At 38.9% G+C, this 14,521-nt stretch overlaps 1 protein-coding gene across 5 annotated transcripts in view; it reads left to right on the forward strand.

Annotated features, from left to right (window-relative positions):
- The first annotated feature begins 5,372 nt into the window (after positions 1-5,372).
- tnr (tenascin R (restrictin, janusin)) overlaps positions 5,373-14,521 on the forward strand; it is a 171,472-nt gene continuing 162,323 nt past the window's right edge. For 4 of the 5 annotated variants that reach the window (XM_039815423.1, XM_039815428.1, XM_039815424.1 and 1 more), the window contains exon 1: positions 7,976-8,039. In XM_039815423.1, the coding sequence (XP_039671357.1) occupies positions 7,980-8,039 (60 nt within the window). In that variant the 5' untranslated portion in view covers positions 7,976-7,979. Of the gene's footprint in view, positions 5,706-7,975; positions 8,040-14,521 lie in introns of those variants that run through there. The other variant, XM_039815425.1, reaches the window with a different exon arrangement.

Raw genomic sequence — 14,521 nt, forward strand, 5'->3', positions numbered from 1 at the left:
AAATATTCTATCTATTACTCCACTACATTTATTTTTCAGATGTAGTTACTTGTTACTTTTCAGATCCAGATTTTACATATAAAAATATGGTAAGCTTATAGGATACAAGCTTTATTTAATGAAACAAATAGTTGTATTTCATTTGATTCACCTCTGTATCTGATTGCGGTCCCTTGTCATGTTCCCCCCCCCCACCCCGCTGGACCTCTCCAATGGTTTCATTTAGATAAATGTTTAAAGGCCAAAGAGGTCAGATTATCCAACATTTCATAAAGAAACAAAGGCTAGAGAAAAGTAAACCCAGAGGCTTGAGCCCACTGGACTGTCTTGTAATTTTTGCTTGATAAAAGATTTATTGATTATCAAAATTGTTGACAATTAATTTGATGTGAATTGACTAATTGATTAATCGACTAATTGTTTTAGTACTTAACATGAATTTGGTCTAAGTGTACCTATTATATTTTATACATCAGGTCTGCAACAGAAAAAAACAACACACACACACACACACACACACACACACACACACACACACACACACACACACACACACACACACACACACACATCTGAAAAGAGGCAGACTTTCCCTTTATTAGAATAAATGAAATGATCCCACACTACAAAATCCTATAGACTAAGGGTTTCTAATTATTCAGCAGCCAGATATTGATATTCTTTTGTCATTAAATAGTATTCAATTAAAAACAAAGCCCTCTACTGGGGAATATTTACAGAGTAATTTCTCACTGTTGTTAAACAAATCATTGCTACTGATTGAGAAAAATAATTTCCAGTAGTGACATTTCAAGCAGCGGTGTCTATTTGTGTGATGTATGTTGTCTCTGGTTGCCATTTAGTAATAGATGCAGTAAATTCAGATCTCTTTTCATACTGAGCTTTTTAGTAGTTGGTAGTTGTTGTTTTGTTTAGTTATAGCAGCTGAAATAGCTTTGTAAAGTATAGGCCAGTTTGCCTGTTTGTAGTGTATTGGGTTCTCCATCAGGTGGGTCCCCGTGAAGCAAGCAGTATACATTGCGTGGCTGCATCTATAGAAATGAATGGGAAGCACGGAAATGACAGTGGACACACCCCCCACAGGGGCGGGTGGTCTCCACGGCGTTTAACTGAGCATCATGTGGCGACGACAGAATAGGCACCAAAGCGACTAGTTATCGTTGCTTGTTACTATCTGGCGTTTGGGAGCCGCCTTTTCAGCCTTTTTTTCTCACTCTCTGCTCTGATCTTAAACTCGCCATGCTCTGCTGGGTGACGACTAGGGATTGACCGATACTGGTTTTTCATAATCTGCATACTGCCAAGAAATGGCTCGATAATTGGCCAGGGCCAATAATTGGTCTATCCCTAGTAAGGCTGAACGATTAATTGCATTTGCGATAATATCGCGATATGTTAAAACGCTATTTCCTAATCGCAAAGGCTGCGATTTGGTCACGTGACTCACAAGAGCAAATCAGTCTGCACTCCGCAGAGAAAGCATCAACTTAGCACGCTAACGCTACGCCGTACCTTGAGCTGATTTCTGTCATTCAAACAACTCTGAATTGTAGTTTAAAACTTGTAAGGGTTTTATTCGGGCTCCAGTCCATACATGCAGTTAATGAATACAGGCACGCAGAACTGAAGGCTCGGTTAGCAACGATTAGCTCTGATTAGCGGTTAGCTCCAGTTAGCGGTTAGCTCCAGTTCGCGTATTCGACTAGCGGTTAGCTCCGGTTAGCTCCGTTATAAAGATATGGAGTGGAGGAGACTGCTGCGGAGAGGGGTAACAACCAGACTCTGATAAATGACGTTCGGGGAGCTTTCACAGGAGCGTGGTCACGTTGTTTTAACGGTTTTATTAGTACAGTTAATCCCACGCCAACACCTGCATGCTACTACTAACGTAACGATAGTCTCTCTGAGCAAGTGCAGCGTCGTTGAGGCTGTCATGCACACGGCACGCAACTTCATGAGGGGAGGGATGGGCTGGAGGCAGCTCCTCTGTGTGTGCTGTAAAAGAAAATACACTGATGTATATATTTTTACTTATTTAACTGTCTAGTAAAGTTCAAAGAAAAAAAGTCCAATCCACATGTTTGCATATGTCTATGTAAATAATAATTAAATAATCTAAATACTACCGAGTGTGGTAAAGCCACATTTGTTTTTATTTTTCTGCAATCTGCACTTTAGTGTGATTTGTTTCTGACTTTCATATGAATGTTTACACCAGGCTTGGTCAGTGCTCAAAATACTACTGTGATTGAAGTAGTTAAATAAAACATGTCATTCATATAAATTCATGCATCACCTAATTAATTTCATCATCACATACAGGCCTGGCCTCCAGGAAAGAACAGTTTGTTTAATCTATCTAATCTTGTGTTGACATACTACACAATGATTTATTGCTAGATTTTGCTGAATAATACAGAAGACAAAGAGTTTAAAAAATAATCGCATATCAAATCGCTTCTCGCAATATTTTTGAAAAAAAAATCGCAATTAGATTATTTTCAAAAATCGTTCAGCCCTAATCCCTAGTGACGACTCTTCAACTATTGTTTTGTTTGTAGTAGCGTGCGCGCGCCTGAACAACCATGTGCAGCTCCTGGCCAATAAGATGGGTGGGAGGCCGCAGCAGGACTTCAGGCACAGGCATGCAGTTGTTGCTCTTGGCCGAGTGTTTAACTATATGTGTGTAGTAGTGTGTGTATATATGTGTGTGTGTGTATATATATATATATATATATAATACATACGACCCTACGCTAGCATAGCGAGCCATGTAACAAACACAAAAACAAACCCCAAACACTTCAGCTATCCACAACCGTAACACAGTAAGTTTAGTGTACTGTAGGTGAAGGAACACATTTAATCAGGGAAAGAAAAAGAGGAGTGATTGGAGATTTCGTCCTTCCTCTTCCTTAAAAAGTAAAACCGTGTGGAGGTGGAGAGAAAATCAAATTCAGAAATAACCTAATCAGTGGATTCTGGCCTGGCAGCCCTTCCCCAGGCAGAGAGACACATAGGCAGGTGGCTGTGTGACAGCCATTGGCATTCTCTCCAATAAAGTCTGCGACTCGGATCAACTCTGCAGTGTACCACTGGGAGTGGGATTAAACTGGGTTAGCTAAGACCAGAACACCAGTTTCTTATTGAGGGAAAAGTGATACTATTATTGACACATCCATAATCATCTCCAGATTTATAGCAGGCACTTTGCATATCGCATGAGATGAATCGGGCTCTGCTGTCCTGATTGTCATTGGTGGATGGGGGTTGATTTACTCTGCAGTTGTTGAGGCACTAACAACAGTTTTATCCATCTGCATTTTTCCATGAAATTAAAGTTAATTTAATCCCTTCCTCCACACACTGAAATTGTTGTGACTCCTCATCATTCGTTTGTTAGAGACTGAAAACTGCGCTCTCAAAATATGTAATTATAATATTAATTGAAAAATTTCAATGGAAAAGTAACAACACAATGATAGAGAAAAGGAGCAGTGCATCCAATTCTTGACTCATACTTTTCTTTTTTAATTAAAGCACTATAGTGGAGGAGCTATGTATTGTCCAAAATACCGAAGCCCATTATGCAGTTGCATTCATTTCATAATTATGCCCATCTCCGCCAATCCAATAAATCCAATAAATCCCTGAATGTTTCTCTTAATTTATGTTTCTCTCCCTTACTCATGGCTTTGTTGACATTTACTGAATTCATGGTATATGAGTATTGATTAATGCTATAATGAAATGACTAATTCTAATGTATGGTGATTGTGGTGATAAAAAGCGGGGTTGAACAAGGTTGAATTGTGCAAAATGCAAAAAACTTTCAATTTAACTTCTTTTATGGTAAACCCCTTACCTTTCACAGAGAGCCGGCCGGGGGGGGTCTGTGTGTGCTAATTTTTTTGTGCTTAAGACAGACCTGATCGGACGAGAGACATGAAGAGAAATCAATAGAATGAGACAATGTACGTACATCCAGGAAAAACTGTTCAGGGATTAATGCCTATAGTGAGACAAGAGCTCCAAATGCCAGGACCAGGCAAAGAGGAGAGAGACATCTTGCTGACCCTGGTCGCTCCCCTATTGATAGCGTTGCCATGGGAACAGGTGTCAGAGCTTCGATGAAGGGCAATGGAAAATGTTGTGTGTGTTAGAGAAAGTGTGAGTGACTGCAACATCCACTAGTACGGTCACCAATGTGAACACTGGTGTTGTTGTGCTCAGAAGTCAAACACACAGGCGGATGTATCTGGGCGAGTTTGTGTCCATTTGCACCTACCTGTGTCTTTCCATTGACTTCAATCATGCCAAGTCTTGGTCTTGTGGCGGGGTGTATTCTGTCTACACACCCACAGATCATGGTAGCTCTTTCATAGTTAGAAGTTTGATTTCCAGAGGGGCCACTTATCAAAATGATATAACATTGGAAAGGCCATTTGATGACAGTATATACATATTAAAAGAAATTAATCTGTTTATTTTTGTATTTGTGGATCTGGTCCACAGTTATTATTTAATTTTTTTTTTTATTTAAAAAAAAAAAAAAAAAAAAAAATAAATATATTTAAAAAAAAAAAAAAATTTTTTTTTTTTTTTTTTTTTAAAAAAAAAAAAAAAAAAAAAAAAAAAAAAAAAAAAAAAAAAAAAAAAAAAAAAAAAAAAAAAAAAAAAAAAAAAAAAAAAAAAAAATTTTTTTTTTTTTTTTTTTTTATTGTATCAAAGTCAGGGGAAGGGAAATAACAAAAAATGTAGGCTGGTCTGTGTCATTGACACTTGAGTGACTTGTGTAACATGTATGTGCTTATATAAAGCACTAACATTAGAGGTCATCTGCTGAACAGCATGATGTTTACCAGCTTGTTACAGAGCAAATTGCATTGTTCCCTGGAAAGTAGAGTGCATTTTGAGCAGCTTCTTTCATTACAAAATCAGCTATTAAGCAAATGATTCAGATGTCATAGGTTTCTACTGGTAATAAATGGGATAGTAATGAGCAAAACAAACTTTTCAAAGCCAATCTGTAAACGGGGTTTAATATGCAAAACACCATTGCACCATATTTACCTCTGAAAATATTCCTTCTTCACCAATCAACATTTGTCTGTATTAACTGACAGCAGTTATACTGAGAAAAGGACTAGTCTGCTCATCCCTAGAAGCATCCATGAACTAACTAAATACCCAACTGTGGCTCCATGCGGGCAAGAGGATAAAAAAAAAGCATGAATTTAAATGAGGCTCTGTTTCAGCCATGGTGGCCAAATCATGTAACAAATCAGACGCTGCCAAGTCATCTCGGCAAGTCCAACTGGCCCTCTCCTAAAGCTCAGCTCTGCGACACCAACAGTGTGCCTAGATCTCTCTATCTCTTCTGTGTGTCTTCCTGTCTTTTCTCGGGCTGGGACTGGAGCGGGGAAAGGACTCCACCACCTACTGGTGCTGTTACTGCTGGGTCGAAGGAGAGACAATTTAGGATGCCCAGTGGTCATAAACCAGAGCACAAGAGGAGGGTTAAGTGGAGAGGTTGAGTTGAAGCCCAGTTAGAGACAGGAGAGTTGAACACAGGTCAGGGGCCAAGACCGCAGCTAGGAATCATTGTGATGCTGATGCACAAAGTCAAGTGAAGCTACACATTAGAGACAACCCTGCACTTCAGATTTTGGATATAAACTCAGGTGAGTGCCTATTACCAACATTTGTAAATTAGCTTTTGTGTCACTGGGTAGACTTACTTGTATCACTGTAGATAATCATCTACATACTCAGTTGCAAAGAATTCAGGATTTAAGCATAATGTACTCAAAGTGCTTAAGGCTCTCTAATTCCTTCTTGGTGTGTGGTTTTGTAATTTAATCGGAGCGTGACTTATTGCCTTTTGTTTTCTGTGAGATTACATACTAACCATATGTAAATGTTTGATTGCCTTATTTTATACAGCATGAATTATGTCATTTAGTTACTGTTTAGTGTTAATACCTCAATATAAATGAAAAGAAATGTAAACACACTTTCAAATTAGTATTGTCAATTGTTTCACAAAACACTTTGGGTAATGGGTTTCTTTAATGGATGTAATTTTCAAATAATTTCCTAAGAAATTTCCTTGAAAGAACAATGTAATTTGATACCAATTATCAGGAAAATAGAGACAAAGTTCTGATGTTGTTTAAGTTTAGTTAGTTAGTGTTGGGTTTTCCAATTAACCCAGGTAAATATTAATGTGTTATTGAGTGGTATGCATGCCTGCGGACAAAATTTACATTAGGGCTGCAGCTATCGATTATTTTAGTAATCGAGTATTCTACCGATTATTCCATTGATTAATCGAGTAATCGGATAAGAAATACTTAGTAAGAAATACTTAGTAAACAGCAATAGTAAATATTTATTATTGCTGTTTTTTTTGTATATAAGATGGGTTTCCTTTTTTAGAAAAAGCAACATTTTTTTATTGCCAAATTCCAAGACCCTTAAAAAAAAGTAAATTTTTGGTGGCCCAAATGTTAATATTTTTCACCCCCTTCCCCTTCTTGCCTCTGGTTCTTTGCACTGGATATGCAAAAGAGCTGTCCACTAACCAGAGGCTAAATGTGACTGTACAGAGCTTACAGCAGAGCTATTGAACTACACTGTTCTGGGGGACACGTTTTCAGAAGCCTAATACACAGTGAGGAGAAAGAATAAAGAATACAGACATCACCGTCATGATGACGTCATTCACGTGCATATTAAGTGGCCATGCTGGGGGGAGGAGCCGGTTTGTCTCCGGCAGCAGCTAAGTTTCCAAAGATTAGTAGCAAACTAGTAAACAGACTACAAACCGACAGCTTTCATTTTAGCTTGTTGGTAAAACATGGCTATTAGCAGAGTAGCATGCTGTAGGCTAGTTGTGTAAAACAGCGCGGTGGACGAGAGCAGCATTTTATTACCTTGTGTCGGGTTCGCTCCGTGGAATGGATGAGTACACTGGTCACTGGATGTTTGTTACAGAGATGATGTAGCAGCATGTTTTCAGCCTAAAATGATCCCAAACTTTCTGTCGTTTTTCTCGCCCGTCTCTTCTCTTAGACCCTCGCTATTTTCGTCTTCCTTCACTTGTAATCTGGGCCGTCAGTCTTGTGTCCACAGAAGCGTAAAACCTCTTGTTTTGTGCGGAAACACAGTGAGCCGTACAACCTTGATTACATTGATTTAACGAAGCTTCGAGGCAAAGAATTTTGCTTCGAGGATTTCTTCTAATCGAATTATTCGAGTTATTCGAGGAATCGTTTCAGCCCTAATTTACATTTTCAGATACACTGACAAAAGGAGACTCTTGCTTATGCAAGCAATTAAATCAGTTAATTGGAAAAGTACCAATCAAACGCTGTCTCTGTTTTCACTTTAAATAATAACAAATTGCACAGCTCTTTTTAGGAAAGGTCATTAGCAAATTAGGGACCCGTAAAATGAAGTGTTACTGTGTTTTATGAGCACGGCAGATCGCAAAAAGGGCAGCGTCAATTTTACAAATGATTGTTTTGTGAGTCCTACAGAGCCTTGCATACTGATGCATTTATCGCAAGTATGATGTTTGTTTTGATTAGCATAAGGAAATGATCTTGTTACAAATTGAATTGCAGCTTGCATGTTTAAGATATGATGAAATAGGCCTCAGGTCTGTAATAACTTTAGTCTGTAATATCTTAGCATATAATCTGATAAGGTTGATAATGGTTATGGCGTTGAGAGTTACAGGACCAAAGTTCAGCAACCAAGACTGAGTACCAGTAAGTGTAACTAGTTTGTATCCTCAACTGGCTTATGATGCATTACACATGTATTTATGTCAGATATTTTGTTCCAACAATGTTAGAAAAAACATCGTAAAGTACAGCTGGACGCAGTCATAGACATGAGCTATGCTCGTGATCTGGTTGATGCCCTGCCTCTTTATGACTTTTAGGGAGATGGTGTCAGCCCCCAGGGAAAAATGGTGGCTCTCAAAACCGTATCCTCCTGTTCAACAGGTAAATCATTCCACCTGAGCAGCTCCATTTTGTAAGTCTGTCCAAGGGTGGTGTTTAATGTGAAGAAAAAAAAGTGTGTGGCTGTATAAGTTTAACTATGTGTGTGTCTGTCTATCTGTGTGCAGCCATCAGTGTTTGTGAGCGGGCGGTTGTGTAAGTTTCATTACCTTTTAGCATAAGGAAAGGAGAGCAAATCTTGGAGCCTGGGTCTTTGTGACACTGAGTTTAGTTGGGGTTTGGTGCAGGTGATATAGTGTGTATATTTGGGCTTTGGAAAGGCCCTTAGGATGGGCAGACTGAATCACTCTCATGTGCAAGCAACATGTAACAAGAAGCTCTATTTTAATAGAGTTTAGTAATAAAGTATATTAAACAGGTGGTGCCACCTAGCTATTTTTGTCAGCTGCTTCACTCGTGATATGAGAAATAAGATATTCTCGATCCATTCAAGTTTTATGAGCTCTGCATCTTCAAATGAGTCCACACTCCCCAAAAATGCAGCGATAACTTATTCTGTGCAAAGACATTTACATTTAAATCATAATCTGAGAACAGTCATGGTTGTTTAGTCCTTCTCCTGTTTTATAGGCTCTATTCTATGAATTTATGAATATTACAAAGAGGAATTGGTAATCATTTTTGATTAAAAGTTGAATATCTCTGTGTTGGAGTGTACATCACAGCGCCGCATTGTGCCAATGCAGATGAGACGGTGCGAGGGGGCAGAAAATAAGCTCATTCATTGGGCTAGAGTCCTCATTTTGCAAAGCTACAATTCGGTTCTTTTGGTGCCCGCCAGCCCCTTCTGTGCTGCCAAGCAGCTGAATGTTTTGCGGAGTCATGGGCAGCATGGCAGGGCTACGTCGAAGGGAAAAGCCAAATTGATCGGTCTTTTCAGCTGGAGCCAAAAGCTGCCACCATAATAAAGTTGGGCCTTGATCATGTTGTTGTGATCCACAAAGCACACAACAAAGAGATAGAGACAACTACACAGACTGGCAAACAAACCCTGCTAACACACACTCCTCTTCTTTTTCTCTCCATCTCTTCATAATGCTGTCGCTGTCGCCACCTTTTTCCTCTGTTTATCTCTCCCACCACCTCTTTGCTCTCTACTGTATCTCCCCTCTTCTTCTGCAATCCCTCTCTCTCTCTGGACTATCTCGGAAGCAATAGCAGGTGCAGGTGTTCAGCCTCTCCTCCTGGCTAACCACTAAGAGTCTCTGTCTGTAGTTCTCACACACACACACACACACACACACACACACACACACACACACACACACACACACACACACACACACACACACACACACACACACACACACACACACACACACACACACACACACAGAGTCTCAGGAGCAAATTCACCCCCTGACAGGTCGAACAATCTGGCCCATGTGTTAGGTCCAGATGGGGCTGCTCCATTACTCTGGCTGGCTGTAGTGGACAACACACACACACACACACACACACACACACACACACACACACACACACACACACACACACACACACACACACACACACACACGTATAGGCTAATGCACACGTGAATGTGTGATGTGTACACTGAGTGTGAATCTCTCTGGATGAACTGCTTATTCAAGGCAAGCGGTAGTTTAATTAATACAGTACCTGCAACAGCTTGAAACTCATAGGGGCCCACAAATGCTAAATAAAAGTATACGCTCAATAAATTAGAATAATATAGTTCACAGTTTGTACTTTGCTGTAAATGAAAACTGAAAAAAATCACAGCTGCATAGTTAAGCCTGAGACTATGAACCATACACTGCTTTACTGTTGTAGATATAGAACTTCAACTCACCGAGCCAGTGAATTGTAAATTGCCTCATCGCAGCAAGGACCTTGACAGTTTGTCAATATATAAAGTTTTTATTGTTAACAGTTACAGTATTAGAAAACTTTTGACCCTCAGGACAAGAGAGTTTTGTTATTATGGTGGTTTGTTTCATAAAGAAAGACTAGAAAATAAACTTCTGCTTTTTTACAGTCAAATTGGAAAGCCCTTTGTAATGTCATTTTGAGAGGTGCTATGCTGTACAAATTATATGCTGTTATTATATTCATATTTCAGGTTATATTTGGTTATATTATTAGGATTTAAGGATTAGTGGCTTTCATTATATATTCAATTACAAGTAATTTCTTAATTGTTTTCAAGAATCTTACATACATCAGGATAGACGTAGTCTCCAACTAACTTGTTAGTCTCACTACCAATATTAGCTGCTCTGTTTCAACAATGTTAAATTGAATAAACGTGCATGCAGACAGGAATTCCCCATGGTGTTCTGTCGGGATGAAGCTGCTAGCTAAATGTCCCCTAGCTGCTGGGCTAATTTATACAGTGTAAACACTGAAACACTGCAGCGCTATGCCGTCCATCTCAGCTGAGAACGGAGAATGTCTGGCTGAGTCGAGTTGTAACCGAGCAGTCTGATGTGTGTAGAGGTCTGTGTTGTCATACTGTAGCAGCCTGGTATCGTTTTCAGGCGATTTCATAAAGGTGAAACAGTGAACCGCCATGCGTAAAGCCACTGCTGGCGCGGCACTGGCCTGCCGAGTCCGTACCGAGTCATGCTGTTAGTTTAGGAAGCGCTTGATTTGATATGCAGCGGCGTTTTTTTATGAGCGAAGCGCAGATTTTTAAACATCAGTATCGCAGTCGATTTAATAGTGGGGAACCAAAATCCCGAACGTGATTAATATTCTATTAATTGTGTAGCCCTACTGGATAGTGTTTTGAGTGATGGAACAGATTTGTAGTACAGTAACCTTTTTAGCAGCAATCATTTTGTGACATATTTTGCAGAGGATAGTAGTCCGTTCCATATCTGCCTTCCTGAAACCAAACCACGTCCACATGATAGACACGCTCCAGGATCTTCCTCCATTTTGAATCGACTTGAATTCAGGACAATGATTGAGGTTTAACCGGTCGAGCCGGTAGCTATTTCGCTTTCAGTCATGCTTGTTATTGCTTTGCGTTACAGTATTACGTCAACAAGTTGGAATATTGCCATTATTGTATTGTTCATGATAATGCAGGTATAATTTGTAATATGTTGTCTTATTACAAATTATACCTGTATTATCGTGAACAATACGATATGGCTGACCCTTATCTGTGAAGAAATGCTAATGTACTTGCCCTTATCAAATACACTTTGTGAAGTTGATCAGGTGACATTTTGCTTAACTGCCTAGCACAATAACTCATCTGCATGAGCATTATATTGTTTATCAGTGTCCGTTTGGAAATACACACTGCAACACTCCGAGAGCTACATATTTATGAATGACCAGAGCTGCACAACTGATTATAAATTCCTGTAATGCATCAGATTGTGCATGAATGTGTTTTCTCATGGCTGAATTATGGCTGTGCTATAAAGCTGTGCCATATTTTTATTTTATTTTTTTTGTGGAGCTGAAATAAATCTCCTGTGTTTGCTAAATAAACCTGTATCTCTCCCTCTGTACGGTGCCCTCTTGAATAATGGTTGCCATCGTCTAAGAGCAGCTATAAAACTAGTAGGCATGGAGAAGCAGAAGTTAATTTGTTTGTATTTGTAAAAAATACATATAATTTTTTGGTTTGTTTTTTAAAGCCAATAATGATTCTGGAGGTCACACTGTAACATCCCATTCATTTAGACAATTGCATAAATAAATAAAATAATTTCATATGCAAATGATCAGCAGCTTCGTTTTAATGTTAAACCTTGTTTGTTATTGGATGGGAAATTCAAAATAAACAAGCCTTCGGGTGTTGTTGCATGAATCATGACTTTATTTTTCAGATTATTTTATTTACAATCCTGACTATTTAAGCCGGCAGTATACAGAGCTATAAACAGTATACATCTATATGTTTCTGAGTCACATAAATACGTCTAATTGGGAGTCTTGCATTATGAGCTGGATTTCTTCAAGGTGGCTCGGTCCTGAAGCGTTCTTATACTATTTTTCTTTCATTGAGATAATGGGCAGGCTGAAACTAATTTAATTACAGAACAGAATATGTTTTCTTTAGTTTCAGCAACTGGTTCAGAGGTCTGAGAAGTACAAACTGATGAAAATGGATGCAGTACCCTCTAGGAACAAATTATTTTAATAAACAGAGAAGCAAATATTTAAATTATGTTAGGCCGCTGTACTATGTATAAAAGTCAGTCAAATGAACGAGGAAGGAATATCCTCTTACTGCAGGATATGCTGGGGTAGATTCCATTTCTGATCAGGACCCATGACTGTCCTTTCCTGTAGGTGTGAGTCAGCTACATTAACCCCTTCAGAGTCAGTCTGTCCGAAACTCCAGTCCCTATCAATAAGGCTCACTCAAAACACTTAGCCTCTGACTAGAGCTGCAACAGACAATTATTTTCATTTTCGATTAATCTGACAATTATTGTCTTGATTGATTAATTAAATATTTGGTCTATTAAAGTTAGGAAAAAATGGTTCCTAAAACTTAAGGCAATGTCATCCAATGTCTTCTTTTGTCTCAGCAACAGTCCAAAACCTAAAGATGTTCAATATCTTACTGTATTGTAAGACAAGGAATAGCAGCAACTTCTGTCTTTTGAGAAACTTGAAAACAGACCTAAAAGATTAAGTCATTTTTTTCTAATTACCTTACGCCTGAAAATAGCACTTTAAACAAGTAAGATGGCAGTTTTTTAAAATTCTTTTTAAGTTTAACGTTTCAGCTGTTGCTAAGTAATCCTGGAGACTGACATCACAGTCTTTAGCACTAAGCTTGAGAAACAGTTACCCATCTGTGGCAATAAACAAACACAAGCTATAGTCCCCTGTCTCTTAGCAATCCACGGTTTAAAGTGATAAACCCTTGATCTCTGTGATATTTCATCTCTTTATCGAGATCGTTTTGGAAGCACTGAGGACTACCTTTGTGTTTACTCCCTATTTCCCTGTATAGTCTTTTCTTAGGGGGCTTAAATCCCTCTCTTCCACTTCACCCCCTCCTCCCCTCCTGACTCCCATACATTTTTCTCCATTCCTGCCTCCCTCTGATTAATTACAAGGTCAGTATAAACAAAAGGGAGCAGTTGTTCACAACTGCTATATCATTGGCCAAGGCTATATTCATACTCCGGCAATATATTTATCACCACTCGACCCTAGTCCGACCAGAGCCATTGCCTGCCATAGCGAGGGCGATTCCAATTAATATAATGGACTTGTGGGTTGATGTTTTTCTTAGCACTCTCAATAACACAGTCATTTATATGCTGATTTGCCATTTTTCAGTGTTGCAGGCAGCTGGATGCGACCCATAAATCTAAAGGGTGCTTCTGCAGGGCATAACTCATCAACGACATGTTTTGTCCCAAATCAAAACAACACCTAGGGTTTTGACATTGAAGATTCAGCTGATCTGAACTGTTGTGGCCCTGTACGTAATGGCAGGGTGCAGCATCAGTCTGCCGAGATTGCTTGTCTCAGCAGTATCATTAGACAAATCCCCAAATTATCATAAATCATCAGCAGTAGTCAGTGATAGTAGATAAAACGGTGACATTGTGGATGATTGATACCTTGTATTCATAAACTAGCCAAAGTAATCTAGCCAAGGTCCATATTACTGCCATTATTGGTCCTGAATTAGACTTTTTCAGGGAAGTATAAGTGTGAGGGGAGTGAAAGGCAAGCTTCACTGAAAATATGTTCTAAAGTGCTTTGAGATGTGTTTTTATGCTACAAGGATTGATGCATATTTGGATCTTTGCAGTAAGCCTGCCCTCAGATGTCATTTGGCAACTTTATTGAAAAGTACCTAGACGTCTTTCTGTTCTGTATGAGATGTTGATGCACTGGAATATTATAGGGCTGCAACTAACGATTATTTTAATAATCGATTCATCTGTAGATTATTTTTTCGATTAATCGATGAATCGGATAAAAAAAACAAAGCATTAATTTACATCAACTCAATACATACATACTTGTTGTTTTAGTTAATAGTTGTGTAAAGGTATGTAACCCAAATAGCAGATACAGACAAGACACAGAGACAGACAGACAGACAGACACGCAGAGACACACACACACACACACACACACATTAAATTATTACCATCATTGTAGTAAATGCAAGTTACGTTCATTTATACAACACACACTAATATATTTGTCAACAATAACTGATATGGGACAAAGCACATAATATATAGGCTACATGACAGATTGAAAATGAATGGGCCACAAAAGGCGAGTGAATAAAACCGTGACTTTAGTCTTGCAAACTATACAACCCCTGCTTTACTACGGTTATTAACGAGCTAACGCTAGCTTGTCATGCTAGTCAGCTGGATAACGAGTAAACGGCAGCACTAGAAGAGCTACTGGAGGGACGTTGCGTTCCTCACTTCAGAATGGAACAGAAGTAGGATTGTGTAGTGACTTCACCCTGCTGTTGAACTCCCTTC

This window comes from Perca fluviatilis, chromosome 11 (genome assembly GCF_010015445.1).
Source record: "Perca fluviatilis chromosome 11, GENO_Pfluv_1.0, whole genome shotgun sequence".
Taxonomy (NCBI): Eukaryota; Metazoa; Chordata; class Actinopteri; order Perciformes; family Percidae; genus Perca; species Perca fluviatilis.